The 25,650-nt window shown below is 45.5% G+C and overlaps 1 protein-coding gene across 5 annotated transcripts in view; it reads left to right on the forward strand.

Annotated features, from left to right (window-relative positions):
- Nucleotides 1-25,650, forward strand: part of LONRF3 (LON peptidase N-terminal domain and ring finger 3) — a 39,284-nt gene that overhangs the window by 4,441 nt on the left and 9,193 nt on the right. For 2 of the 5 annotated variants that reach the window (XM_061408432.1, XM_061408429.1), the window contains exons 3-11: nucleotides 2,863-2,985; nucleotides 7,111-7,266; nucleotides 9,423-9,687; nucleotides 10,437-10,527; nucleotides 19,608-19,722; nucleotides 21,912-22,033; nucleotides 23,852-24,043; nucleotides 24,322-24,480; nucleotides 25,360-25,522. In XM_061408432.1, coding sequence (XP_061264416.1) covers nucleotides 2,863-2,985; nucleotides 7,111-7,266; nucleotides 9,423-9,687; nucleotides 10,437-10,527; nucleotides 19,608-19,722; nucleotides 21,912-22,033; nucleotides 23,852-24,043; nucleotides 24,322-24,480; nucleotides 25,360-25,522 — 1,386 coding nt within the window. The remainder of the gene's footprint in view (nucleotides 1-2,862; nucleotides 2,986-7,110; nucleotides 7,267-9,422; nucleotides 9,688-10,436; nucleotides 10,528-19,607; nucleotides 19,723-21,911; nucleotides 22,034-23,851; nucleotides 24,044-24,321; nucleotides 24,481-25,359; nucleotides 25,523-25,650) is intronic. The other 3 variants (XM_061408430.1, XM_061408431.1, XM_061408433.1) reach the window with 3 other exon arrangements.

Below are 25,650 nucleotides of genomic sequence, written 5' to 3' on the forward strand. Positions count from 1 at the left end.
ACAGGTTCAGCCTCTCTCAAGATGCCAGGATGCACAATGTCACTTCTTGCATCTGTGTCCGGCCTCCCTCAGGACTAGCCTTCAGCCACATGTCTATAGTTGGTTTAGAAGATTAGATTTGAGCCTGGACTCTATACCTGCAAGCTGAGTGACCATGGGGAAGTCACTTCACTCTCAGAACCCTAGGTGTCCTTGTTTGCAAAACATAGATCTTGCTCTCTGCCGTAATCACCTTGCAGGGGGGCAGTGCTGGTTCCAGGTCAGCTTGACCAAGAGTCTGTTCTGTGAACCATAACATTGGGTTTTGGTGTAGTGCTCTCTCTACGCAGCCCCAGGATGATGTCCCAGGATGATGTCCTCTGAAACCCACTTCATCCAAGGCCAAGTCCATAATCCCTTATCTGAATCCCATAGGGCTGGATATGTTCAGAATCCAGAATGTTTCCAATTTCACTAAGACCAGGTATCAGCTCTGGACAGTGCCCCATAGTCAAACACAATAATATTTCTGCAGCATATTACATGAAAATTCACACTAAGTGGGAAGAAGACTGTAACACATATCGTTTTAGATCAAGATTTGCCACCTAATGACTTTTGATGTCAAGCCTATGAAAATGTTGGATTATCAGCCTTTTTTTTGGATTTGGGGAACTTCAGATAAAACACTGGGGAGCTGCATACTGGGGTCATTAATGTCAGAGTGAATCTCATACTCTTTCATAAGAAAGTTTTCATGCGTGATGATAGATTAGTATATCCTCTTTCCCAAGGAACACATTTACGGTTTATTCAAACTCATCAATGTCTTAACCAAAAGGAACTTCACTGGGAGTATTTCAGGCCTTGTAGCAGTGCAGGCCAGTGAGCTACCTGGGGTTAAGAGGACGTCTCTTGTAACTGTTTTTGCTCCCATTCTAAACCATATCGGGGCAGGGACCTCGATAGTGCAGTGGGAAACAGGGCTAAGTAAGCAGTGGACCATTTTGGATGAAATGGGAAAAGTGACTTACCCAGTGAAGGAAGAGTTGGTGAAAATATTAAACAGAAGTTCATTTTCCCTAAGTGCTGGGTTAAGCAGAGAGGCAGTGATGATAGAACTTTATGGACTTGGGAATTGAAGGAAGACTGGAACTGATGCTTCTGATTCAAAGCCACCTCACACCCCAGTTTATGGATTTCCCACCATTTCTTTATGCAACGCTCCTATGAGAGGTGTTCACTTCATTCATCCCTATTCCAGCCACCCAGCCAGGGCTGGAACTCTCCTGCAAGCGTGACAACTGAGCTGGCTGCCCTGAGCAGGTGGAGTATATGGGTTGCTACTTGGTGTGATTGGTCAGATCCCCAAAACTGCCAGTCTCCCAGCACTTAACACCCTCTAGCCACCTTGAAATGTCAGGCAGGCCTTTCTCCAGAGGGCTCTGGCAAGCACTGCTGGGAGCATCCAGCTCCAGAAGGAGGGGGAGGGCACAATTCGAGGAGAGGCCCCCAAGAGGCTTGGAGCAGGGGCCACTGCTCAAGAAGGCAGATTCTGGCTGGCTCCTGTAAGCCAGGCCCAAGCCAGGAGGCACCAGGGCCCACAGAGGCATGTCCGAAGGGGAGGTCCATGTATTAGAGTGTCCAGCAGCCACAACCCGGATTGTTGCCTTCCCTAAGTTAGACTCGGGGTCAGCATGTAGGCAAAGGCCTGGGGAGCAGGCCACTGAGGGGCAGCCTCTAAGCCAAGCTGCCAGGCATGGAGAGAAGACAACCCTCTTCTCACTTCTCTTCTTTCTCCCCCATCTTCCCCAGGATGCTCCTCTCCTACCCTTTAAGGGTTCTCCCCCAGGGCAGTTTGACTTGGACCCTGAGAAACACTAAAATTTCTTATACGATTTCAAGATGTGGTGAGGGAGCAGACATGAGCTGAGTTCACTGGAGCCAAAGCATTTGTGCAGCCCCTGGTTAGCGTTCAGAAGGGCTTGGTGGGGAAGCTCCCAGTGCTAGTTCCAGCTTTGCCACTAGCTGCCTTCAAGGTCTTAGAGAGGTCACATGGCTTGGCTCACTTGGGCCTCCTCTAATAAGTGATCACTGAGTGTGGGTGGTCACTCAGCCAGTAACATGGACTAGGTCTCTGCTTGACAGACTGGTTAACAGGAAGGCCCATCCAGGCAGGTCCTGAAAGCTGGTTAGTGTGACCTCAGATGGGAGTTCTTGCTACATCTGATGCCTCCTCCAATACAATCGTGGGGCAGGGGGTGGGGGGTGGTGGTAGTATGGCACAGTGGTTGTGAATCTGGTCTTCTATATCAGTCATTCCCAGGCTGTCAATCTGATTCCACAATTTTCCAGCCAGGTTACTTCAGGCAAGTCACTTCTCTGGGTCTCAGTTTTATTTTCTTGAAAATGGGCTTCAGAACAATTGCCTACACCAGCAGTCCCCAACCTATTTGGCACCAGGGACTGGTTTCATGGAAGACAAATTTTCCACAGATGTTGGGGGGTGTGGGGGGAGATGGTTTGGGAATGGTTCAAGTGCACTACATTTATTATGCTGCCACTGATCTGACAGGAGAAGGAGCTCAGGCAGAAATGCGAGTGATGGGGAGCATCTGTAAATATGGATGAAGCTTTGCTTGCTCGCCTGCCGCTCACCTCCTAATGTGTGGCCCAGTTCCTAACAGGCCACAGACTGGTACCGGTACAGTGGCCTAGGGGTTGGAGAGCCCTGGCTTACACAATAAGGCTGTGGATAACATAGTCCTTTTAAAGCCCTCACATGACAGTGAACACCCAGGAAGTAATTTAGCTGATGTTATGAATGATAGCAATGTCAAGAGGTGGAGAAGAATGGGACTGAATGTTCATGTTTTCTTCCAGGCACACTTCAGAAAAGCGCAAGCCTTAGCCACCCTTGGCAAGGTGGAGGAAGCGCTAAGAGAGTTTCTATATTGTGTATCCCTCGATGGAAGGAACAAAAGAGCAAGAGCTGAAGCCCAAAGGGTGAGTTGAGATGACGTCAGGTCCAGCTGCCCAATGGGCTTCCAGCCCTCTGTCCTCTCCAGGGCAGGGAGTGAGGGAACTGTGCTCCCTAGGGTTGGGGGTCCAGAGTGGATGGTTCCCTGGGTTAAGGGGACAGGAGCAAGACACAGGTGCCAGTTGATGACCCAGAAACACCATCCTTTTGGCACATACAATCAGATTGAGCAGTTCCTACATTTCTGTAGGAGCCTGTGAGGAATGTGCTTGATTCTTTGACTCAGGGTCTGGGTGGTCAGTAAGAATACAAACAAACAAAAAAAATAAAACCAAATAAGTTAACGTGGAGATGGAGGCCCACGGAGGAGACTCCAGCTGTTGGCCAGAGATCCCGGGTGTGAGGCAGTTTTAGAACTTTCCTTGGGCTGAGTCACAGCTTCACCAGCCACACAGGGTGGCCAGCTCCTCACAAGGGGTGTTGGGTCCCATCTGCCTTGCCATATGCAGAACTCCAACCTTCAGCTTCTTTGCTAGAAATGAAACACATATGTGATATAAGTTGGGGACCATTACACTATAATCCAATCATCCCAACTCTTGAGTCGCTGGAGGATGTGGTTGTTATTTTTTTTTTTAACTGCATGAGATACTAGGCACATTAGTGAATGCTCAAGCATCCTCAATTCGTAGACTTTGTTGCTTATTGTTCTGCAGTGTGCTCTCTCAGTGTCTGGCTCGTTGGCCTGGCAATGGGATGTTGACAGTCAGTGGGGACTTCTGCTATGCTTGTGCCCCACCCCCTGTTCACCACCGCGCCCTAGGTGCCTCTGTCCCAGGGTGCTTTGGCAGAGCAGTGGATGAAGAAAGGGAGCAAGAGACAGGACTGGTTTCTGAAGGCTCCAGAAAGGAATCTTCAGCAAAATCATTGAACTAGGGGCAGCTGAGCACCGGAGGTTCTGGGAAGTTACTTTGGGCTGGTTAGTAGGAGCTAACCAGCTGTTGGCTGGTGGCAGGGAATTGCTCCAAGCTGTGGACCCTTCCCCAAATCTTAACTGTAGTCCACAGTGTGAGTAATAGTAATAATGACTAGCATTTATTGAGTGTTTCTTGTGCACTGGGCACTGTTCTGTGGACTTTATGGGGAAGCTATAATTAAATCCCCACAACGTCCCTATGAGAGTAGGTACTATCATTTATCCCTATGTTACAGATGAAACAGATGAGGAAGCTGAGGCTTGGTGCCTTTCCTGAGGTCATGAACCTAATGATCGGTGGAAGAGCAACCAAACCCAACTCCTCCTGCTTCCAGAGTCTGCCTTGTGAGCTGCTCCACTATCCTACTGGCCCGGGAGGCTGAGTCAGGAGTCTCAGCACCCACTGCTGAGACTGGGGGAGAGGAGCAGTGGGGTTATCCAGCTCTGGGATGTATGCACAAAGGTGGTTAGAAGAACAGAGTATGCAAAGACCAACAGAGGCAGGTGTGGATCTGGGAGAGAGTGATTTCTTTACTCTCATTTGTCCATTTCCCAGTTGGCCTGAGAGGCTCTTGGTGTCATGATTTGGGTTGATCCTCTTTCCCACCCACTTTATAGACCACCTAGTATCATTTCCCAGGTGGCTGAGTGGTAAAGAATCGGCCTGCCAATGCAGGAGATGCAGGTTCGATCCCTGGGTTGGGAAGATTCCCTGGAGGAGAAATGACAACCCACTCCAGTATTCTTGCTTGGGGAATCCTATGGACAGAGGAGCCTAACAGGCTACAGCCCATGGGATCAAGAAGAGTTGGACACGACTGAAACGACTTAGCATGTAAGCATGCATGCAGTGTCATTTCCACAGCTGCCTTAATGGGATGGGGCAAGAACTGTGCTAAGCTCTGGAGACCCAAAGAGGCATAAGCCACAGTCTCAGGCCTCCAGGACCTTACACTCTTGCACTGGTTCTATAATGTGATATAAATGCCAGATAATACAATCGAACATTTGCCTGTGATGAGTGTTCCAGAGTTCTGAAGCTAAGGTGAGAATTTAGAGGCGAATTTCGACGGCGGGAGGTGAGGACATGGCACTTAGTTAGGAACGCTGAGGACCCTCTGTGCTTGTTTGCTGGGTTGTTCCCCTCTCCAGGGATAAAGATGTGACAGAGATGGTCCAGGTTCACTTGCCATGAATTAGCTGCCCTTGTCACTTACAGGCCTGGGTTTCTTTTTAATGTTTGTCTTTACTTCAGATTCTTTTTGGACTTCTTGGCCCACTTGGGCCTTTTCAAGGCTGACGCTGAAGTGAAGTTGACTTCCATTAGTATGTGGAATGCTCATTTTCACTGAGAGTTGACCCCAACTTTTGTTTTCCAAAGCCACTGGGAAGGCCTTCAATGAGGTCTTAGGTAGCGGAAGAGGAAGCTCAGTGCTGCTGTTCCTTTGCCTAGTTTCCTTCGAGCTTCCCTTTCTGCCTCGCTTCCCCTCCCACCACACTCTGCCCTCGTATCCTTGTACCTGGGGGTTTCCCTATGGCTTGCTACTTCTCTCTGGGGGAGAATTCCAGGGGGGAGTGCTTCAGAGGTGGTTCCTGGTGGGTCACTCAGAGCCCCCTGAGAGCCCAGTTTGGTTCCAGTAAAGGAGGAGTCTCTGAAAGCTGGCATTTACAGCCCTGGTCAGTGTGAGAACCTCCCATCTCATTCCTACACCAACTTAGAATTGGAAGGAAACAGAGACATCTGTCATCTGGGGACTTTGGGCCTGAACCCTAGGCATCTCTCTGGGCCCTAGGATGGCTAGTGTCTTAACTCAGTTCTGTCCAGTGTGATGAGTATTTACTGGACATTAGTCGTGTGCCCTCCAGAAACAGAGCATCTGTAGAGAGCAAGACTTACATTTGCGATGCAATTTGAGGCTAACACCAGACTGGGGAGGGTGAGGCACTATCTTCTGGTGCAGTTGAGAACACGGAATGATGGGAGAGATCAGGGAGACTGGAGGAAGAGAAGATGGGAGACCTGGAGCTGAGCCTTGAAGGATGAGCAAGGCTTAGCCACGTGGAAAGTGCTGGCATCAGAAGAAACATCATGAGGAACTGCTGGGGCCCAGTAAGGAAAGAAATCAAACTGGAGAGAGTTTGATCCCAGTTTCGGTCAGATTCCCCTGATCAGTTAATACCCTGTTACCTAGAGGAAGGGGTAGGGCATCCTTTAGTTGGTCTCAGCAGAAAACATGTGAATATATTTTAGAAGCAAGTGACCTGCCTTCCTGGGTTATGTGTTACATACAAAAATACCTATGTATACAGATAATTGGCACTTTATCACAGGAGAGAACTGAAGCAAGGATGTGGGCGGTTGATGGGGCAGCCTCCACTAGATCATGCATCTTTGACTCCCAGTCCCTTCTGGATCTTTTATCTGCCCCACCCCCATCCCCAGCTTATCCAGTTGCAAAGGAAGCCAACCATAGACTAGACCAGCCTGCCGCCCCCCACCTCCACCCCAATCATTGAAGTGACTTGACATTCTCTGGAAAGTGAAGGCTAGAAAGTAGGAAGAGAGGCTGGGAGAAGAGGGAAGAAGACTTGGCTCTGCTTTTACAAACACATCACTGCTGAAGGGATTCAAGATCCAGGGCTGATGGTCGGGGAGGAGAGGCAGGACAGGCAGACAGGGAGGGAAGAAATACAGAGGAACCTTGGTGACATTTGTTGCCTTCTACCCAGGGGGGCATCTCGGACACGACTCCAGGTCCCCCAGCTGATGTTGGGCTCCTGCCTTCTCCTCGGCCTCTTTCCTCCTAGACAGGTTTTGAAATCCCCCTGCAGATCTTTCTGTGGAAGGGTAGCAGCGGAGTGGTGTAACTGGCTAGGGAGACAAAGGCAGATCTGTAGTGCCTTTTCAAAATTCAGATTCCTGGCCACACTTCAGACCCAGGGGAGCCAGGCATGGGAACTTGGAACCTGGAAGTCTCATAAACTTCCCAGGTGATTCTGATGAGCCGAAGGAGGATCCCTGCCCCACTGTGTTGGGGTCTTTGGTCCAAGGCTTCCTCCCTGGGGTTTTGCCCCACAAGCTGTACCCTTTGTCCCTTCCTGCCCTCCCACCCCTGCCCTTCACCCAAGCACCTGTAGAAACTTAAGTAGTGAAGTCTTCTGTTTTATGTCCCAGCTTCTCCTTAGTTTCTTTACACCATCATTCCCGGGGGCCTCTCAGGAACATTCTCCCGATATACTGAAGCTGTTGGCACCTCACCTTAGATTAAAGGAACACGTAGAGTCATTGGCTACTGAAGGCACCATCCATAATCTACCAAAGTTGTCACAGGTAAAACTCCACTCACCCAGCTCGCTCCTGACGCTTCGTTTGGCTGTTTTGTGGGCAAACATGGAGAGTAAGCCCTCACCCTCCTACTTTGTTTGGTTCCCGAGAAAGAAGAAATAGAGTTGCTAGTGGCTGTCTTCTTTGCTGAAAGGCTATTTAAAGATAAAACTGGATTTCAGGCAGGGGCCCAGGTTGATGATTTATTATGTTCAATTTTCAATTCTTTATCAGGTCCAGTTGAGAGAGGTGACAGAACTAGAAAGGCCCACTTCCCCAGGAGCCATTCGGTTGGGGTGAGCTTAGGGGCAGAGCCTGGGAAGAGGGCCTGACAGCCCCTCCTGTCCTACTTTTTGTTTGTTCAAGCTGCTGGTCTTTGAGTACCAGCTGAGTTCCTTGTGCAAAGACATCTCCATTTGATCCCCAAGTGGAGGTCATTTCATATTCCTGCACTGTGTCTTACATGTAAGTAGACTTCCAGCACATATGTGGAGCCGGGGAGAGGGAAGCAACTTAGAAAGTGTTAACTTTCTGGGATTTGAGTCTTTGAAAACCATGGTCTCCAGGCCCCAACTTTCCAAGCAGAGGGCAAGTGGGCAGAAGCTGGGGCTCAGAAGCACAGATATGTAGACAGAGGCGGGCTCTGAAGATCTAGGCAGCTCGAAGCATCTGCCTGCCTGCTGTCCATGCCCTGTGTTCCTCCCGTGTGTGAGCCCTAGGCTCTCCATGGCTTCTTGGTTCTCTGACAGGTGAAAATCTCATATTTCCCTGACCTCTTTCCCTGCTCTGGAGAATGAACAAAATGCAGTGCGTGACTCAAAAAGGCTGGGTGGTGGGGGCGGGGGGGGGGGGGTAATGGGCAGAACTTAGAGTATATCCTGAAATCAAAGCAGTGCTACATGCTAAGTCACTCAGTCGTGTCCAACTCTTTGCGACCCCATGGACTGTAGCCAGCCAGTCTCTTCTGTCCATGGGATCCCTCCTGGGGATCTTCCCCACCCAGGGATCAAAGCTGCATCTCTTATGTCTCCTGCATTGGCAGGCGGGTTCTTTACCACTAGCACCACCTACATTTCAATACTTCTTTGAGATCATTATTACCGAATTGAGAACCATAATACTGAACCCAAGTACCTGGAGTGACTTCTAATTGCAGCCCAATTAGAAATGAAGAAAAAAAGCACCCCTGGCTTTCTTGTATGACGAAGCTGAGGAGTAGGGACTGGGTTTCTACCCAAACTTTGCCTTGCAAAGCACTGTTCTGTGTAGACTCTGACAAGGGCTCATGGAAAGCTGAGGATGCGGCAGTGCCATAGTGCTGATAAAACCCTGAACTCCCCAGGTTAGAGACTCAGAAAAGTCTTTTCCTCCTCACCTCATCATTTTCTCCCAGCTGTGCACTCCCCATTTTTCATCTATCTACCAGGGTTTTTTTTTGTTGTTTTTTTTTTTTTTTTATTGGAGTTGGAGGGAACACAACAATCTGAACATTTTGACCCATACACTTTGAATGTAGAGAGAGGGGTTCTCCACGTAAAACTGCATAAACACTTTGTCATTGGATTTTTTTTTTCTCCTGGACAAAAATTCTTGAAAAGGCTAGAGATGTTATTGATCATTTTGCCAGATGATCTTGTCTCTTTTTCAGACTTTTTGCCCAAAATCTAGTGAAAGGATTCATTTGTTCCTAGTTCCTTTGACCAGTATAACATAGCTCTGGAGTGTGAGGGCACTTGGTAGGCCTGTGAACACACCTGCACCAGAACCTTCCCGAAAGTTCTTTGGAAGCTGGATGTGGGACTGGAGGATGGCTGGGAATGGCAGTGAGGGTGAGAGGAAGGGCCGAGTGGCAGGATCTACCCTCACTGCACTGCATGCCTTGGTGCCCCTCAGGTGGTGACTGGGGACTGACTGGAGAGGAGTGGAGACCGGCACTGCACTTGGCATCTTGCCTTCACTGCTGCCCAAGGACTGTCTCCCTGCATGCCTTACTCTGCCCCATCTGGGCCTTCTGTGCCCTATGACTGCCGCCCAGTTAAGCTACCTGTCCTCTACATGGTCAGGACTGGGCAGTGTTTTCTCCTCGTCCCTTCTGGAGACAATTATCAGAGGACAATGTTGGGCCCCAGTAGATTCTGATGTTTGGCTCTTTCTTCCTCCAGGAAACGCCCGAGCGCCCACATTGTTCCAGTCAGGAGGGGGCAGCAGCCAGGGGCCAGGGGGGCAGCCTGATGAACCCAGTCACAGTGACAGGGGATGGGCCGCAGGACCACACGGAAGACTCGGTTGGAGCAGAGGAGGAGAAGGGGGTCGCTGCCTCTTCCCAAGCTGCCTCCATTAAGACTGGCAAATGCCAGGAGAAGAAAAGGAAGCACTGCCAAATTGAACCCCAAGACCCAGAGAGGCCTAATAAAGCGTCTAAGCCAGGTGCAGACTCTACCCAGGGAGTTGGGGGCTTGGAAGGGAGCCCGGGCTCAGCAGTGTGTGGAGGCTTCTACCCTCCACACGATGGCTCCTCTGCTCTGCCACTTCTAGGGTGGCTGTGGGGTTTCTGTGAGAGCAAGCAGTTCCTAGCATCCTGCCGGTGCCCCATATGAATTATAAGGGAAAGCCAGGGCTTATGGGCAAGCATAGTGTCAAGTAATGACATCTCACGCCCTTGATGGTGTCACTTCCTTCCAGGCCAGCCTCTCTGCACCCCCTTCCCCATTCTGGGGAAGTCAGACCCGGGCAGTTCCATCACGCCTCATCCTGCTCGTTCCCAGTCATGTCCCCGTACGTAGGCATCTGAGAAGCAGCAGCTGCAGCTTGGTATCTTTCCAAGAGTGGCTGCCAGTGCCAAGATTCAGTGTCAGCTATGAAGGCCTGGCTCAGTCCGTGGAGTCGTTGCAGCTGTTTGTCAAGAGTGAGGTGCCTGTTCCATTTAAATGAAGCCCCCTCAGGGCTCCCAGACAATCCCTGACCTACACATTTCTTTCTTTGGGGCTGCTGGAAGCCTCCACATGCCTGTATCAGGGTACCCCATTCTCAGTGGCTCACTTGGCCACTAAATCAATTCTCGGGGAGGTGATGAGAGTGGCTGACTGAAAAAAAATATTTGGGTTCTTTGGCCTTAGAAGTGCTGTCTTGTGACACCAAGGTTGGTTCCCCTCTGACTTCTGCTCTCTACATCACAGATCCTTCCACTGACCCCAGGGCCAGGCCTGCGCTCAGTGTCCCGCTGGCATCTTTTGACGCCTCTGACCTTGAATGCTCCCTCTGTATGAGGTATGTGAGGTGCCCTGTTGCTTACTGCCCGAGAGGTCTTCCCCTCTGGTGTCTGCACCTCTCTGCTAGTGACCTATGGCTTGGTTGGTTAGCACAGAAAAGCATGCTTCTAACAAAATGGAAGTCACGTTGACTGTCACACGGGTGAGCTTGTGTCCGTTGTTTACGGATCACATGCCCCACACTCCTGCCTTGGAAATACCTAGAGAGCACGAAGGAAACTGTCTACTCAGAGGTCAAACGGACAGTCCACAAGCTGGATGTCTTTTGTTCAGGCCTCATGGGATTTGGGAGGTTGTTGTTAAGGTGAATGTTTAGAGACAGGACACTCACTCCAGTTCGTCATGGCCCCCCTCCCTTGGCCACTGCCTTCCTCACACATTTGCATCACTTTCCTGGCCTCTATTTAAGTTTGGGACCCTGGAACTAATTTCTACTGGCTACTAGATCAAGATCTCAAAGCATGAGTGCCAGTGTCAGCCTCACAGGCCTATTCTCTGGAAGCCAAGGAGAGGGCTGGACTCATTTTTGGTCTATACCTGCCTGCGCAGCGGTCAGTAGTGGGCATGTACGACTTGGCTAAGAGTCTCTCCTCCACCTACTGCCACATTGTCTCAACTTTCTCAGATCTCTAGAGATACATGCCTCCCCCCACCCCCACCGCGCAACATATACAAATAGGAAACTGCTGCAGTCGTGGTCTGCAAAAACAAATGACTTTCACTTGTTTCATTTCACAACCGTGGCTTTGTGGCTAAGAGGAGGTCTCCAAAAACAGATGGCCTGGGTTTCCACCCAGGCTGTGCCACTTACTGGCTGTTTGACCTGGAGCAAGTGACTTTCTCCACCACTGTTTTCTCATCAGTAAAACAGAGAACAGTGGTACCTGTTCTATGGTGTTGTTATGATTAATTGCAAAAATCTATTTGAGACACTTAGAAGAGTGCCTGACTAGTCAGTACTCAGTAAATGTTAACTTTTTTTTCCTAGACCAGAGGTTCTTTAGCTTTAGGTCCATTGACCCCTGAGGGGGTTCTGTGTATGGATTCTAGTAAATCTAGGAATTCCCTGATGTTATATGTAAAAGTATGTGTGTGTGTGTAAGAGAGAGAGAGAGAGTTTTCCAGGACAAGGTCCATAGCTTTCAGTAGATTCTCAAATGCGCCTTCCCCTTGGCAAAAGAGCTTTAAAAGGAGGCTGAGACATTTGCACAAAAGTTGTTAAGATGCCTGAACCAAGACAAGAGATGTCAAGGAAAATCTTTTGGTCCAGCCAACGGAGGCCCCTCAGATGTCTTCTTGCCCTTTACAAGTACGTATGCCTTCCATGTCAATCCCAGGCATTTGTCACTGCTCAAAGTGACTTTTCTTGTCCTCTGAATAAAAATGAGTAAGGCAGCTGTTACCTGAACACGTACTTTTCCTTTTTTTCTCTCTCTCTCAAAAAAAAAAAGAATTGTCAGATTTGCTTGTAAGCTCAGACAGACTTGATAAGGAATGTAGCAGCACTTGAAGCAAGCCCTGCATATATTGTCAGAGCTCTAGGTGGAGTGGGTTATACCAGCTGTATAACCCGGTCCCTTGTGCCCCCTCCCCATCACAACGATGTAGCAGGTGGGTCAAGCCAGAGCCAAGGTGTGATACAGACAAGCTCTGCTTTCCAAGCTGAGGTGTGGGCCCCCACAGGTAATGTCATTATGGTGTTCAGGCAGTGATGAGAGCCAGGGTCTTTCAGATGTCAGACTTTGATAGACTTGATTCAGCTTATCCTCCTGGACACGCCTCCCGACATCCCGGGGATGCAAAATCAAACATGCAGACTCATCCTGTTTGTGTTTTCCCTGAGGGCTAAGAATTCTGAGGTTGAAGTTCTTTTGTTCCCTTCCGTCTGCTTTCTCCCTTTCATCTTGTTTGTCCCTGATCTCAACAGGGGGCTTCAGAGAAGGGTTAGTAATTTGGTCCAAGAAATAAACACCAAGAGGATAAGACCCCCTTCGAGTTTGCTCACTCTGAGTTGAAAAGCCATTATTTCCCTTATCCTGCCCCTCTGTTCTAAATGAGACTTCAAAGCAGAAACCCATCTTTGCCTGGAGCAGCTATTGTATGGGCTGCTGAGTTACACGGGGGACACTCGGGAGCTGCTTGATGGTGAAAAAAAACCTGCCAAGTCTAGAGAACATTTCTGATCTCAAGGCTCTTAAATCTGGAGCCCTAGTTCAGAAACATGTGGTTCCCCTTCCAGCAGGGCTTGTCTCCAAGTCAGAAATCGTATGTTGACAGAGGCCATTTCAGATACATGCTTTAGTTTGAATTATTGCAGTCTTGAAAAAGTTCCTGTTTCCTGTAGTGTTTTTATTTTTCTAATCATGATTAGAATTATTCTTAGGTTCTGTCATGACTGTCCTGTCTCTTTGGTGGAGAGAGTTTATGGTGAGACATATTTTCAAGCAATCTGCCAGGTCATGAAACTACACATGTGTACCTCCTGTGCAGGTTTCAAGAATAAAATCCAATGCCGTGGTGCTGTCTTGGTTGAAGACGAGTTAGAGTAGGAATTGATCTGTTGTGAGTCTAGAGAGAAAATCAGGAGTTGCTTATAAATTCCTCAGGGGAAAATGGTGGAAAGAGTGAATGGAACAACCGTTGAAGGGTGAGCTAAAGAGAAACTTCCCAGTCTCCGAGTCCCCCTTGCTGGACGGAACAAGATCTGCTGGGGGAAGTTGCTCTCTGATTCCAACACCTCAGAACTCTCCTCCTCCGTCTTTAATGACTGCCAATCCTCCCTTGAGATTTACCTGCTCCGGATACCCTTGCCCTGGGGTCACCTCTGGGCCTGCTGTGGAGCAGGAATGCTGGATATTTGAACCAGTTACCTAATGGCCCAGTGGCCCCTTTGTCCATTGAAATGAAAAGCTTTATATTTAACCTAGTTTGAGCTGCTCAAGTAGCTGGGTGTTATGGAGTCAGTTCACTGCTCTCTCTCTCTCTCCCTCCCTCCACCCCTTCCCTCCTCCTTGTTCCCCCTTTGCTCTCATTTGATAGCCACACAAGAGCACAATACAAGGATGTAACTGGTGGGAAAAGATAGCTATTTCCAGACAAGCCAAACATTTTATCCGGGCTGACATCTAACTGAAAGCATTTATTATTACTATTGTTTACTCCATCACCCTGACAATGTAAAATGCTTTCTTGTGAGAAAATCTGGCCCTACACTGATTTATAAATCCCTCCCTGAAGTCTTTTCTGAAATCATTCTAAAGTGATAAATAAAAGGGAGAGGAATTTGAGTATATATTTCTAACTCTATGTCTATATAGAGTTTCTCTCTCGCTCTCTCTGGTGGTGGGGAAGGGAAGGGAGAGAGACAGAGAAGGAGAAAAGGGTGTGTTTGTGTGTGAGTGTGTATCTACATGTACATGGATGGTGTTTGTTCCAAGATCTAGATTCACACACAGTCGTCTCTGTGTCATCTAGTGGAGAAGGAAGATGGGCTTGAGAATCACATGTGACTTCACATCCCAAGTGCTGCTATTTACTAGCTAGCTGTGTGGCCTTGGGCAAGTTATTTAACTTGCCTGAGCCAATTTCCTCCATAGTAAAATAGAGCTAATCCAATTAACTACTGCCTATGACTATATAAAGCTAATTGATATGAAAAACAGCAATGCACACATTCCTGATAGCAAGAGAAATGCATTCCATCTGTTCCCAGTCTCTTTACTCAGTCAGCCTGAATAGAAGTGGGTTGAGTATTGAAAGATGATACATTCTAAGCATCTGAACCTTGAATTATTTCAGAGCAATAATTATGTAGCATCTGTGGCAGCATTCTTGTTTGCGACCACTCGAATCAGGGGCATTTTAATCATAGCTCTTGGTAAGAGTTGCTGTATCCTTTTGTGTCTGCTACATTCATCTGCTCATTAAATGTCAGTAGTTATTGCAATTAACTGGCCAGCTATATCATTATTATTTGTATGTGGATTACATTCTTCAGTGAACAAAAGGCCCAATTTTGAAATTCTCAGGAAAAAATAGTTTTACAGATACAGGTTCATCAATCAGTCTTCATCATTAATGTCATCGAATAATGTATAAAAGGCATTCAGATTAACAGGTTTCAAATTACTGAGGAAATGAGATCGTCTGTCTTGGCTGCTTCTAGTAGTTAGATCACAGCAGTGGTTCACAAAGTCAGCCTGCAAGTCACAGTCTTGAGAAATACTTTAAATTGTGAAATAGATACACTGGGAAAGTACATAAAAATAGGAATGGATTCTCATAAAATACTGTAAAGAGGCTACTCATGCAATCCCTTTCAGCCCAAGAAAGAAAACGTTAATTACCAGGACTCCGGAAGCTGCCCATATGTCACTTCTAAATCACCACCCCCTCCGCCACTGCCCCTAAAATCACTATCTTGAATTTTATCTCTTCTTTAAAAAAAAAAAAAAAAAAGTCTTACCACTCTTGTGTGTATCTCTAAATAGTGCAATTTCATTTTTTCCTGTTTAAAAATACTTAATGTAAGTTGAATTATCCAGAATGGATTCTTTTGTTGTAACTTCTTTTCCTCGGGATGAAGATTTATCCATGTTATTGCACGTTGGTGAAATTTGTTCATTTTCACTAGTGTATAGTGTGCCATTGTATGAATTTAACAAAATCAGTTATATTCTAGATGGATATTTGGGTTGTTTGTAGTTTAGGGCTATTACAGACAATGCTACTATGAACAGTTTTTATGTCTACTAGTGTATATATGTGTGTGTTACTTGCTCAGTCATGTCTGACTCTTTGTGAACCCATGGACTGCAGCCTGCTGAGCTCCTCTGTCCGTGGAATTCTCCAGGCAAGAATATACTGGAGTGGGTAGAAGATTCCCTTCTCCAGGGAATCTTCCCAACCAGGAATCGAACCCAGATCTCCTGCATTGCAGCCGTTGCCGCATTCTTTACTGTCTGAGCCACCAAGGAAGTGTATATATAACTCTCCCCATTTTCAGTGGGTTATCTCTCTTTTTCTTACTGACTTGTAGGAGCTCTACGTATGTTCTAAATGTAAATCCTTCATTAGTCACCTTGTTGCAAATATCTTCTCCCACTCTGTGACTTGCCTTTTTGCTCTCTTAATGGCACCTTTCTTTTTTTTTTTTTTTCCTGTTAATGGCCTTTAGTTTTTAATTTGGTTTTTCAATTTTTATCGAAGTTGTACATGCATATAGTTTAAGGAAGAAAGCCATTCTATGAGGCTTATTAAATAAAGACATTTTTCAACATGAAAGGTCTCTTAATGGCATCTTTCAATACACTAACAAGTTCTTAAATTTAATATGGTAACAATGATCAATCTTTTCATTTACAGTTAGCATTTGTGTGTGTGTGTGTGTTGTTTAGGAAATCTTTTTTTCCCCTTGAGGTCATACAGATATTCTATCTTGTATTCTAAGAGCTTTACTCTTTGTCTTTCACATTCATTTTTACAACCCACATGGTGTTGCTTTTTGTGTATGGTATGAGAATCAGTCCAACTTCTTTGCCCCCTACGGATAGCCAACTATCCCAAATAGCACTTATTGAGGATTCTATTTATGTGTGGAAAATCTTCTCTCTGTTTTGAAGTGCCACAGTTTTAAAAATCAAGAATCTGGGTCTGAATCTATTTCTGGGTTTTGTATTCTATTCTACAGATCTGTTTGTTCCTGTGCTAGTCTTACTGCTTTTCAATCAGTACTGTTTTATAATAAATTCTCATGTCTGGTAGAGCAAGTTCTCCCACGTTGCTGCTCTTCAAAAGTGTCTTGGCTCTTCTTGGCACTTTGCCTTGCCTTATGAAGTTTAGAAATCAACTTGCCAAGTTCCACAAAAACAAACAAGTGAAATAACCCATTGGGGTCTTTCATTGGGACTTAGTTAGGTCTTCTTTTACTTTCAATGAAATGTTTGCAGTTTCTTACAATAGAGATCTCATGAACTTCTGTTAGATTTATTCCTGGGCACTTGATTTTCTTTTTCATTTTTTGGTTGTCTTTTTGAAAAGATTTTTATTGGAGCATAATTGATTTACAATGTTATGTTAATTTCAACAGCAAAGTGGATCAGTTATACGTATACATATATCCACTCTTTTAAAAATTCTTTTCCCATATAGGCCATTCTAGAGTATTAAGTAGAGTTCCCTCTGCTATACAGTAGGTCCTTGAACACTGTGTGCTGTGTCACTTCAGTCGTGGTCCGACTCTTTGTGACCCTCTGGACTGTAGCCTGCCAGGCTCCTCTGTCCGTGGGATTCTCCAGGCAAAAATACTGGAGTGGGTTGCCACTCCTCCAGGGAATCTTGTGACCCAGGGATAGAACTCATGTCTCCTGCATCTTCTGCATTGGCAAGTGGGTTCTTTACCACTAGTGCCACCTGGGAAGCCCCCGGTAGGTCCTTGCTGCTGCTGCTGCTGCGTCACTTCAGTCAGGTCCGACTCTGTGTGACCCCATAGACAGCAGCCCACCAGGCTCCCCTGTCCCCGGGATTCTCCAGGCAAGAACACTGGGGTGGGTTGCCATTTCCTTCTCCAAGGCATGAAAGTGAAAAGGGAAAGTGAAGTCACTCAGTCGTGTCCGACTCTTAGCGACCCCATGGACTGCAGCCTACCAGGCTCCTCCGTCCATGGGATTTTCCAGGCAAGAGTACTGGAGTGGGCTGCCATCGCGTTCTCTGCAGTAGGTCCTTATTAGTTATCAATTTTGTATATAGTAGTATGTATATGTCAATCCGAATCTCCCTCCCCACCTTACCCCCTGGTAACCATAATTTTGTTCTCTATGTCTGTGACTCTATTTCTGTTTTTTGAATAAGTTCATTTCTACTTTTTTTTTAGATTCCACATTTAAGCGATACCATATTTGTCTTTGTCTGACTTCACTCATGGGCACTTGATTTTCAAAAGCAATTGTAAATGTCATCTTTAAAAAAATCTATTCTCTCATGCTTCTTGTTGGTATGTAGAACTACAGTTGTGTGTATGTGTATTTGTCTAGCATTCTTGCTAATTATCTCAATTCCTATTAATTTTAATAATCATTCTAAGATTCTTTTAGATTTTCTAAGTTCATCATCATACCATTTATGAATAACAACAGCTTTTTTTCCTTTTCAGTTTTCAGACTTTTTTTTTATCCCTTGCCTTAGTACACTGGTTAGGACCTCCATTAAAGATCTGTTTTTGAAAATTAATTTTACTTTTTGCCCAATTTAGTAACTAAAATTTATTAACTCAGTTAGATACATTAACTACTTTTTAAACACATTGATACTATTTAAAAAGTAGAAAACAGTAAATATATGAAAAACTTCTTCCCAGGTCCAGACCTTTCTTGGCTTGTTAAAAATAACAAATCTCTTGAATTGCAAACTTTATCAAGTGAGACTTTGCCATGTCTGTGTTTTTAAAGTTCCACAGGGGACTCTGATAATTAGGTTTAGAGACCAATGGAGATTTGTCCATGCAGAGTTTAGTAGGATTGTGTAATTCAGTGACTCCCAACTCTGGCTGCACATTAAAACCACCCAGGGAGCTTTAAAAATCCTTATGCCTGGCTCTTACCCTGGACCAACTGATCTGAATCTCTGTAGGTGAGGTCCAGCCTCTATAGTTTTTAAAAGTTCCCCAGGTGATGGGGGAGGGTGGTCTAGGGAGAAGCAAGAGGGAGGGTTTGCCCAGGGACACAAGGAGACATTTGGGGGTGACAAGTATGTTGATTATCTTGATCTTGGAGATGGTTTCATAGGTGTGTACATGTGTCAACACTTATCAAATTGTACACTTTAAGTATGTGCAATTTATTGCATGTCAATAATATATCTAAAAAGCTACTTAAAGAAAAAACAATCCACATGATTCTCAAACACAGCAACGGTTGAGAATTATTGTTCTAATAGAAAGGGCATACGGCTGGAAGGGGAAGTTGGAAAGACTTTCATTCACTCTGGATCTGTTTCATTCTGGCTGGTGAGCTCGATGTTTTCTCAAGTACTTTTCAGCTCTGATGTTTTGATTCTTTTGCTCGCCTGGCTGTGTGGCCAGGCTGCTGGTGCACCTCCTGGCCACACGAGGGGGCTGTGCAGCTTGCAGCCTCTTCCTCTCAACTGAACACTCTAGTGAGGTCAAAATAAGCTGTTCTGGCGTCTTTCCCTTCTTTCTGTCCTCTTGGAGAGTGCGAGCTCCACTTCTGAAGCATCATCTTCAGCTGCCTCCATCCAGTGGTCCTGCTGCAGGTGAGATTTTCATTAAGCAAAATAAATCCACGAATCTCTGAATGTACAGAACAGCTTTTTAAAAGAGGCTCAGATTGCTTTGAAAAAAATAGCCAGTTCCTGCAAAGCAATTAAAATAGGATCTAATTAGAGAATATGTATGTATACACATGTATCTATGTATGTGTCTGTCTGTCTATTAATAAGCATAGTAATAATCTTACTCTACTGCCCCTGGGTAAACGGTCCATCCATGTAAAAGGCAGTATGTTTGTTACAGGTGCAATTTGGAGATCCTTCAGACTGTAAACATTGTTTAGATGAAAAATGGAATCAAGGTTAGCAAATAAACCTAGTCTTTCCCATTTAATATTATATGAAGTGCTTAAATATGGTAGTGTGTGTATTTATCTCTGTGTCTCTTTATCTATGTGTTTACGTATATCCAGGTGAACAGGTTGGCTAAGTATTTTAGAATGGAATCTAATCAGATACTCTGGGCATTCATCTTCATTTTTCTGGGACCTGACAGGGAAAAAATCTGGATGCTCTGGAAGAGACTGACTAGAACTAATGTTATAAAATGATCTAGCTATGTCCTAAATTTTAATAAATGCATTATTTGATGCATTTAAATCCAGCTCAGAAATAAAAAGCAAATGGTTTTCTAAAGTGTAAGGGATTGTTTTTTAAAAAGGAAAAAGAACCCCCCTCTTACTCCCACGCATAGACTTTCTCAAATAATACTGTAAAAACCTTAACATTCAATAGCTCTGTCTTTTATGTTTGGTTTGATTGCAATTTTCTTCCATTTTGATTCCTAAATTTCAGATTATTCTACGAACCAGTCACAACACCCTGTGGGCACACCTTTTGCTTAAAATGCCTTGAAAGATGTCTAGATCACAATGCGAAGTGTCCACTGTGCAAAGACGGTCTTTCCCAGGTAAAACGTTGTTTCTTTCTTGATCGGGTTAGTTTATTTGGAATTGGGCATGAAGACAGTATCCTATTGGATCCCAAGCCACTGCACTGTGCTAGAGCAAAACACCCCTTCAGACCATCAATTTCTCCTGTCTTAGAGCCACCCCTCCTCTCTCCACAAAGTCCTCCAGAGAAATGAGGCAACAGCTAGCTTTTTATGAACTGCTAGCAGTGAGATCAATCTGTGTTGGAAACAAAAACATCAAAATGATAATAAACATGAATCAAAGTGGTGATAAACACAGATCAAATTGATGATAAACATGGATCTTGGTTCTAATCCCATCATGGCCCCTGATTCACTGGCCTTGGCTCATTCATCTATGAGCTCCAGTGTTCCTTTATCATCAGTGTTTATTCCATAGTTTGAAGAGATCACCCCCAGGTCCCCAGGAAAACCTCACAGCCCTTCATTGTGGTCTTTGTCCCTCTCCTCAGCTGCCTCCTTTATTATTAGCAGGTATTTGTATGCTTGAAAATCTCTGGGGCTTCCAGGTCCTCTAAAATGAATCACACAAACAGCCACCTTTGCTTTTCAAGTGGATTTGCTGTAATTTTCTATAGCACAAGAAGATCTGGGAATCCGTCTTGTCACCCCTCTCCCCCTGCCAGGGACTTGTTTGCCACATTTTACAATTAGTATTCATGTTCCTTGACCCCTGTCATCCCTGAGGAGAAGCTGGAGATGATGCAAGACTCTCTCTTGGTGAATGTAGATCCAGAGACGTCACATGTTGAGCTTTCCCAGCACCCCACCATTTAGACTAAGGGAAGGAAGTGAGATAATCACCCAGGATAGCCCTGAGGGTGTGTGTTGGGATGGGGGGAGGGTCAGTGTCATGTCTGGCCTGGGTAAAGAGGGGGGATTGCTGTACTGATTGTAGGTGAGAAGCCCATGGCTGTTATACTTAAATAATGCATTCGTGTTGTGGGAACATTACAACATTCAGAACAGCAGAAAGAAGGAAAATATACTGTTGACATTTTAATATGTGCCTTTCCTGGGTTTTTGTTTTAGCATCAGCAGAGATGTCACCTCCTTTTTGGATAGGCTACCTTCTGAGCCATTGCTTTCTCCCAAAGACTGGGCAAGCCTTTGATTTTCCTTCAGCCAGGCAATGCCAGTGGCTAAGAAGGCATCCTGGAAGCAGAGGCTGTGGGATCCTGGACTTAGGGGCTAGAAGTTATTTCCACCTGTCTCTGGGTATTCACCTGGGGTCATACTTGCACCATTTTCCAGAGAGAGAAATATCTTATTCCGATCATGTTCACTGCGGAATAGACAGACGTTGGCAAAGGGGAAAATGTCTGAAGCCTGCAGTGTTATACTCAGGAGCTCCCCCTGCTGGGTCTGTGTGGGTAGTTTCCATAACCAGCAATTCTCTGCAGATGTTGTCATCCCCATTGTCTGGTTCATGCTGTTAACACCCACTCCTTACAGCTCCTTGGATATGCATAGACTAGGGGTGTTTGGGATAAGAGTAATAGTGACAGTTGAGCCTGAGTTAGGTTCTGAAATCAGGGTTTATAACGTGAATTTAATGATATCTAGATGTTATAATAAAAAAAAAAATGGGAAATGAAATCACCAGTATTTAGTTTATTTTAAAAATACTTAAGTTAGAGGAGAAAAATAGTTATAATATATAGACTCAAAATATCCAGAAGCCAAGCACTGAGAGTGTGGCAGGGCAGGAAAGGATGAATGATTTTAAAATTGCTTTTTAGTTCCCTGAACCATTTGACCACGGACTTGCAGCATATCTCAAGTGGAGAACATTCTGGGAGCTTATAAACACAATAATCAGAAAAAAGGAAAGGAAAGGATTGTCTCCCTTAATTGACAAGAAACATGATCATAATCAATTTCAGTGTTTTAGGAAGGCTATGGCATTTTTAAAACTTCAATGCAGGTGTTTTTCCTTGTTAAAATATTTGTTCTAATTATAAAAGTAATTCATTGCATGTGTTTTTTTTAAGGTAAACTCTAACCTCCAGAGATTATATACATTATGATCATATGAGCTGCCAATGTGTCTATCCATGTTACTCCAGTATGTTGGTCACTGAAATGTTCTACTGATTACATCAGCAGTGCTTTGTATTTCTCTGATGACTGCATAATATCTAACTGCCTTGTTCCCCATGTAGTGCTTGGCATCAAGAAAGTACAGCAAAAACGTCATAATGGAAGAGCTAATAGCTAAATTCCTTCCAGAAGAACTCAAGGAACGAAGGAGGCTTTATGAAGAGGAAATGGAAGAACTTTCTAAGTATGCACACTGCTGTTTTCAGTTTCATTCACGCCAGCTCATAGAACTGAAAGTGCACATATCTTCCCCATTTAATGATACCATGCTGATAGCTTGAAATTGGCCACAGTGAGAGTGTTGACACCGTGAAAATTGGCAAATGCAGTAACAAGGACTTCCCCTCCCCACCCCTAGAAAGCTGATTGTTCATTTACCAGCTCACCACTGAAGAAACTTAAGTCAAACCACTGACCAGGTTATTGGCACTAGTAGCTGGGTGTCATGGGCAGGATTAGATTGGAATACGTTATCAGGGGAACTGAATGAAGTATAGTTGACCCTTAAACAACATGGATTTGAATCATGCAGTTCTACTTATATGTGGATTTTTTTCAGTAGTAAATACTGCAGTACTGCATGATCCAATGTGTGGTTGGTCAGATCCATGGATGCTGAACCGTGGATAAAGATCAATGAAAGTGAAAGCCACTCAGTTGTGTCCAACTCTTTCTGACCCCATGGACTATACAGTCCGTGGAATTCTCCAGGCCAGCATACCGGAGTGGGTAGCTGTTCCCTTCTCCAGGGGATCTTCCCAACCCAAGGATTGAACCCAGGTCTCCTGCATTGTGGGCAGATTCTTTACCAGCTGAGCCACCAGGGAAGCATGGATAAAGAGAACTGGCTCTAAGTTACATGCTGATTTTCAACTGTGCAGAGGGTCAGTCCCTGTAACCCCCGAGTTGTTCAAGGGTCAGCTATATTCTGGAGACAGTCTTCAGATACATAAGGAGGTTCTATGAGGTTAAGAACTTTGATGTCAGTCAGACCTGGGCTTGTGACACAGTTTTGCCACAAAGTGAGTAGACTTCATGACCTTAGACAAGTCACTTAATGTCTTTGGGCCTCAGTTTCCTCATCTGTAACTTGGGGATAATAGTAGTTCCTACCTCAAGGACTCATTATGAGGATCAAATGAGCTGGTGCAGAATAAGCACTTAATAAAAGTAATGGTAAGAATGCTTCTGGTTATTATGATTCCTCTTCCATCACAGGTGTTGTGAGAGGTAGCGAGTAGGGGTGAGATGGAAGTAGGGCTCCAAACTCTCTGCCTCAGGTAGCAGAAAAAGCAGCGGGAAGTCACTAATTTCTGCCTCTCGTACTGCTGCCCACTCATCTCCCCATTCCCAGTGGAATTCTTACAGTGTTCTGAGGATGAAGTTCCCGAGGAGCCTGTTCTGGGTTTATGCCCACCCCATAGAAAACATTGTTAAACTGAAACCAGTTCGTTTGCACCTCTCCCTTTGACTAACATGTTTCCCTGGGAAGCCAGAAGTGCAGTCCTTCTTTTCTCATTGACATATTAGATCTACTGCAGGAGTCTTTATCTTTCTTTCTGATATTAAGTTCACCTTGAATCTTTCTGAACCCTCACGTATCATTTAATGTCTTATTAATAAAAACTGGAATTTACTGGGGATATTCCTTTAGGGGAATCAAATTTAATCCTTTTGAGATTTGGGCAGACAATCTTATATTTGTTGGCAGGTTTAGGTTCAGATGTCCCTTGGATTTACTGGACAAACAGAACTGTGATCGGGAGGAGCTGGCCTGGTTGGTGGTTCTCCATCAGGCTGTGTCTGAATCTTCATGGGCACAGATTGAGAGGCAGACTCGTAGGTCTTGATTTCAGAGCCACTGCACCAGAGTCTCTGGGAGGGCGAGGTGCAGTGGCCAGGTTGTCTGTGTTTAAGGTCCTCCAGTGACTCAAATGCACGGGAGCATTTGAGCATCACTGGGCTATATTACTTTTGCCTCTCTACTGCTCCCTCCTCCCAGCTGGACCTGCCATGCACATCCTCTGGGAGCTTTGCAAATGGGAGATGCTCACAGGGATCTTGCAGAGATTTTCCCACCATCCCTCTGGAGAGCTGGGTTCACTTTTACCACCAGTGCCCTTCCCCATACTGCCAGCAAGACACCTGGAGAGATTGTTTGGAGTGGAGAGTATGAAAGAAATAAAAATATGAGGTATAACTATCAACGACAATGTTAAGGTACTAGACAACTTCATTACCCAAATTAGAATGTATAGAATATCCATTTTAATCATAGCCCTTAGGCTAACCTGTGCATCAGGTAATGGGACTCAGCCTACAGCATCAGATGCATTTTACTATTTTTTATCAGCTGTCCACACTTTATGCCTCCTTGTCTTCCTGTGGGGGATCCACATGGTGAAATTCGACCAGCCTTTCTCTGTTCTGCTCCCATGCTGTGAGATCCATGTCATTTGCTCTTCCTGACAGCTTAAATAAGAACGTGCCTATTTTCGTGTGCACCATGGCCTACCCCACGGTTCCTTGTCCCCTGCACATCTTTGAGCCTTGCTACCGTCTGATGATCCGTAGATGCATTGAGACAGGCACACGACAGTTTGGCATGTGCCTTGGAGATCCTGTCAAAGGGTAAGCGAGGAGTTAGGTGCATCAAGGGAGGTTGGGTGGAAAGGATTTGTGGTTTTACTTCGGGGCCCTTCCAGGTGCGTTTGTAAGGATCAGGATCCCTCTGGCCCCTAGTTTTATCATGTAAGAGGCTGCCTATTTAAAGGCACCCCAGGATCAACCTTTTGTTAAATGGCTGATACATATTCTAAAACTTGTTTTATAAGAGTATGAGCCCTGGAATTAAACTGCCTGGGTTCATATTCTGGCTCCAGCCTTGGAGGAAGTTTGACTTCAGGCAAATAACTCAACCTTTCTGTGACTCCGTTTCCTTATCTGTAGGATGTGTACAATAATAGTGCCTACTTCTCTGGTTTGTTGGAAGGACTGGGGAGTTAATAATGCACATAAAGCACTGCTGCTGCTGCTGCTGCTAAGTCGCTTCAGTCGTGTTCCTCTGTGCGACCCCATAGACGGCAGCCCACCAGGCTCCCCCGTCCCTGGGATTCTCCAGGCAAGAACACTGGAGTGGGTTGCCATTTCCTTCTCCAATGCATGAAAGTGAAAGTGAAGTCATGTCCGACTCTTAGCTACCCCATGGACTGTAGCCTACCAGGCTCCTCCGTCCATGGGATGTCCCAGGCAACAGTACTGGAGTGGGTGGCCAGTGCCTTCTCTGATAAAGTACTGAGTACAGCACAATAAACGGTAACAGTTACACATTAAGATCAGTTTTCACACAAGCATTGCCTGTGGTGTTATTGCAGCCATAGACCCTGGGACAGACAAGAAGGCAGAAGTCCCTCAAGACACAACATGGGGTATAGAGATGGAGTGGGGATAGCGGGTAAGGGAAACAGCTTATCAAGAATTTACTTTCATAACTCCATTCCCTCTAAACAGGTTTGCAGAATATGGCTGCATCCTAGAGATCAGAAATGTTCAGTTCTTTGCTGATGGCCGCTCAGTGGTCGACAGCATAGGCAAGAGGCGCTTCAAGGTCCTCCATCAGGGCCAGCGGGATGGTTACAACACAGCTGACATCGAATACATTGAAGACCAAAAGGTGAGGGTGGCCGGTGCCAAGAATTCTGAAGCCAGGCTCTCCATGTAGCTTGGCAGATCAAGATGATTGCAGGAGGATTTCTCGGCACTGATGGGAGCCTGGGGATTTCTTCCCCATCTGCTGCAGCC

This window comes from Bos javanicus, chromosome X (assembly GCF_032452875.1).
Source record: "Bos javanicus breed banteng chromosome X, ARS-OSU_banteng_1.0, whole genome shotgun sequence".
Taxonomy (NCBI): Eukaryota; Metazoa; Chordata; class Mammalia; order Artiodactyla; family Bovidae; genus Bos; species Bos javanicus.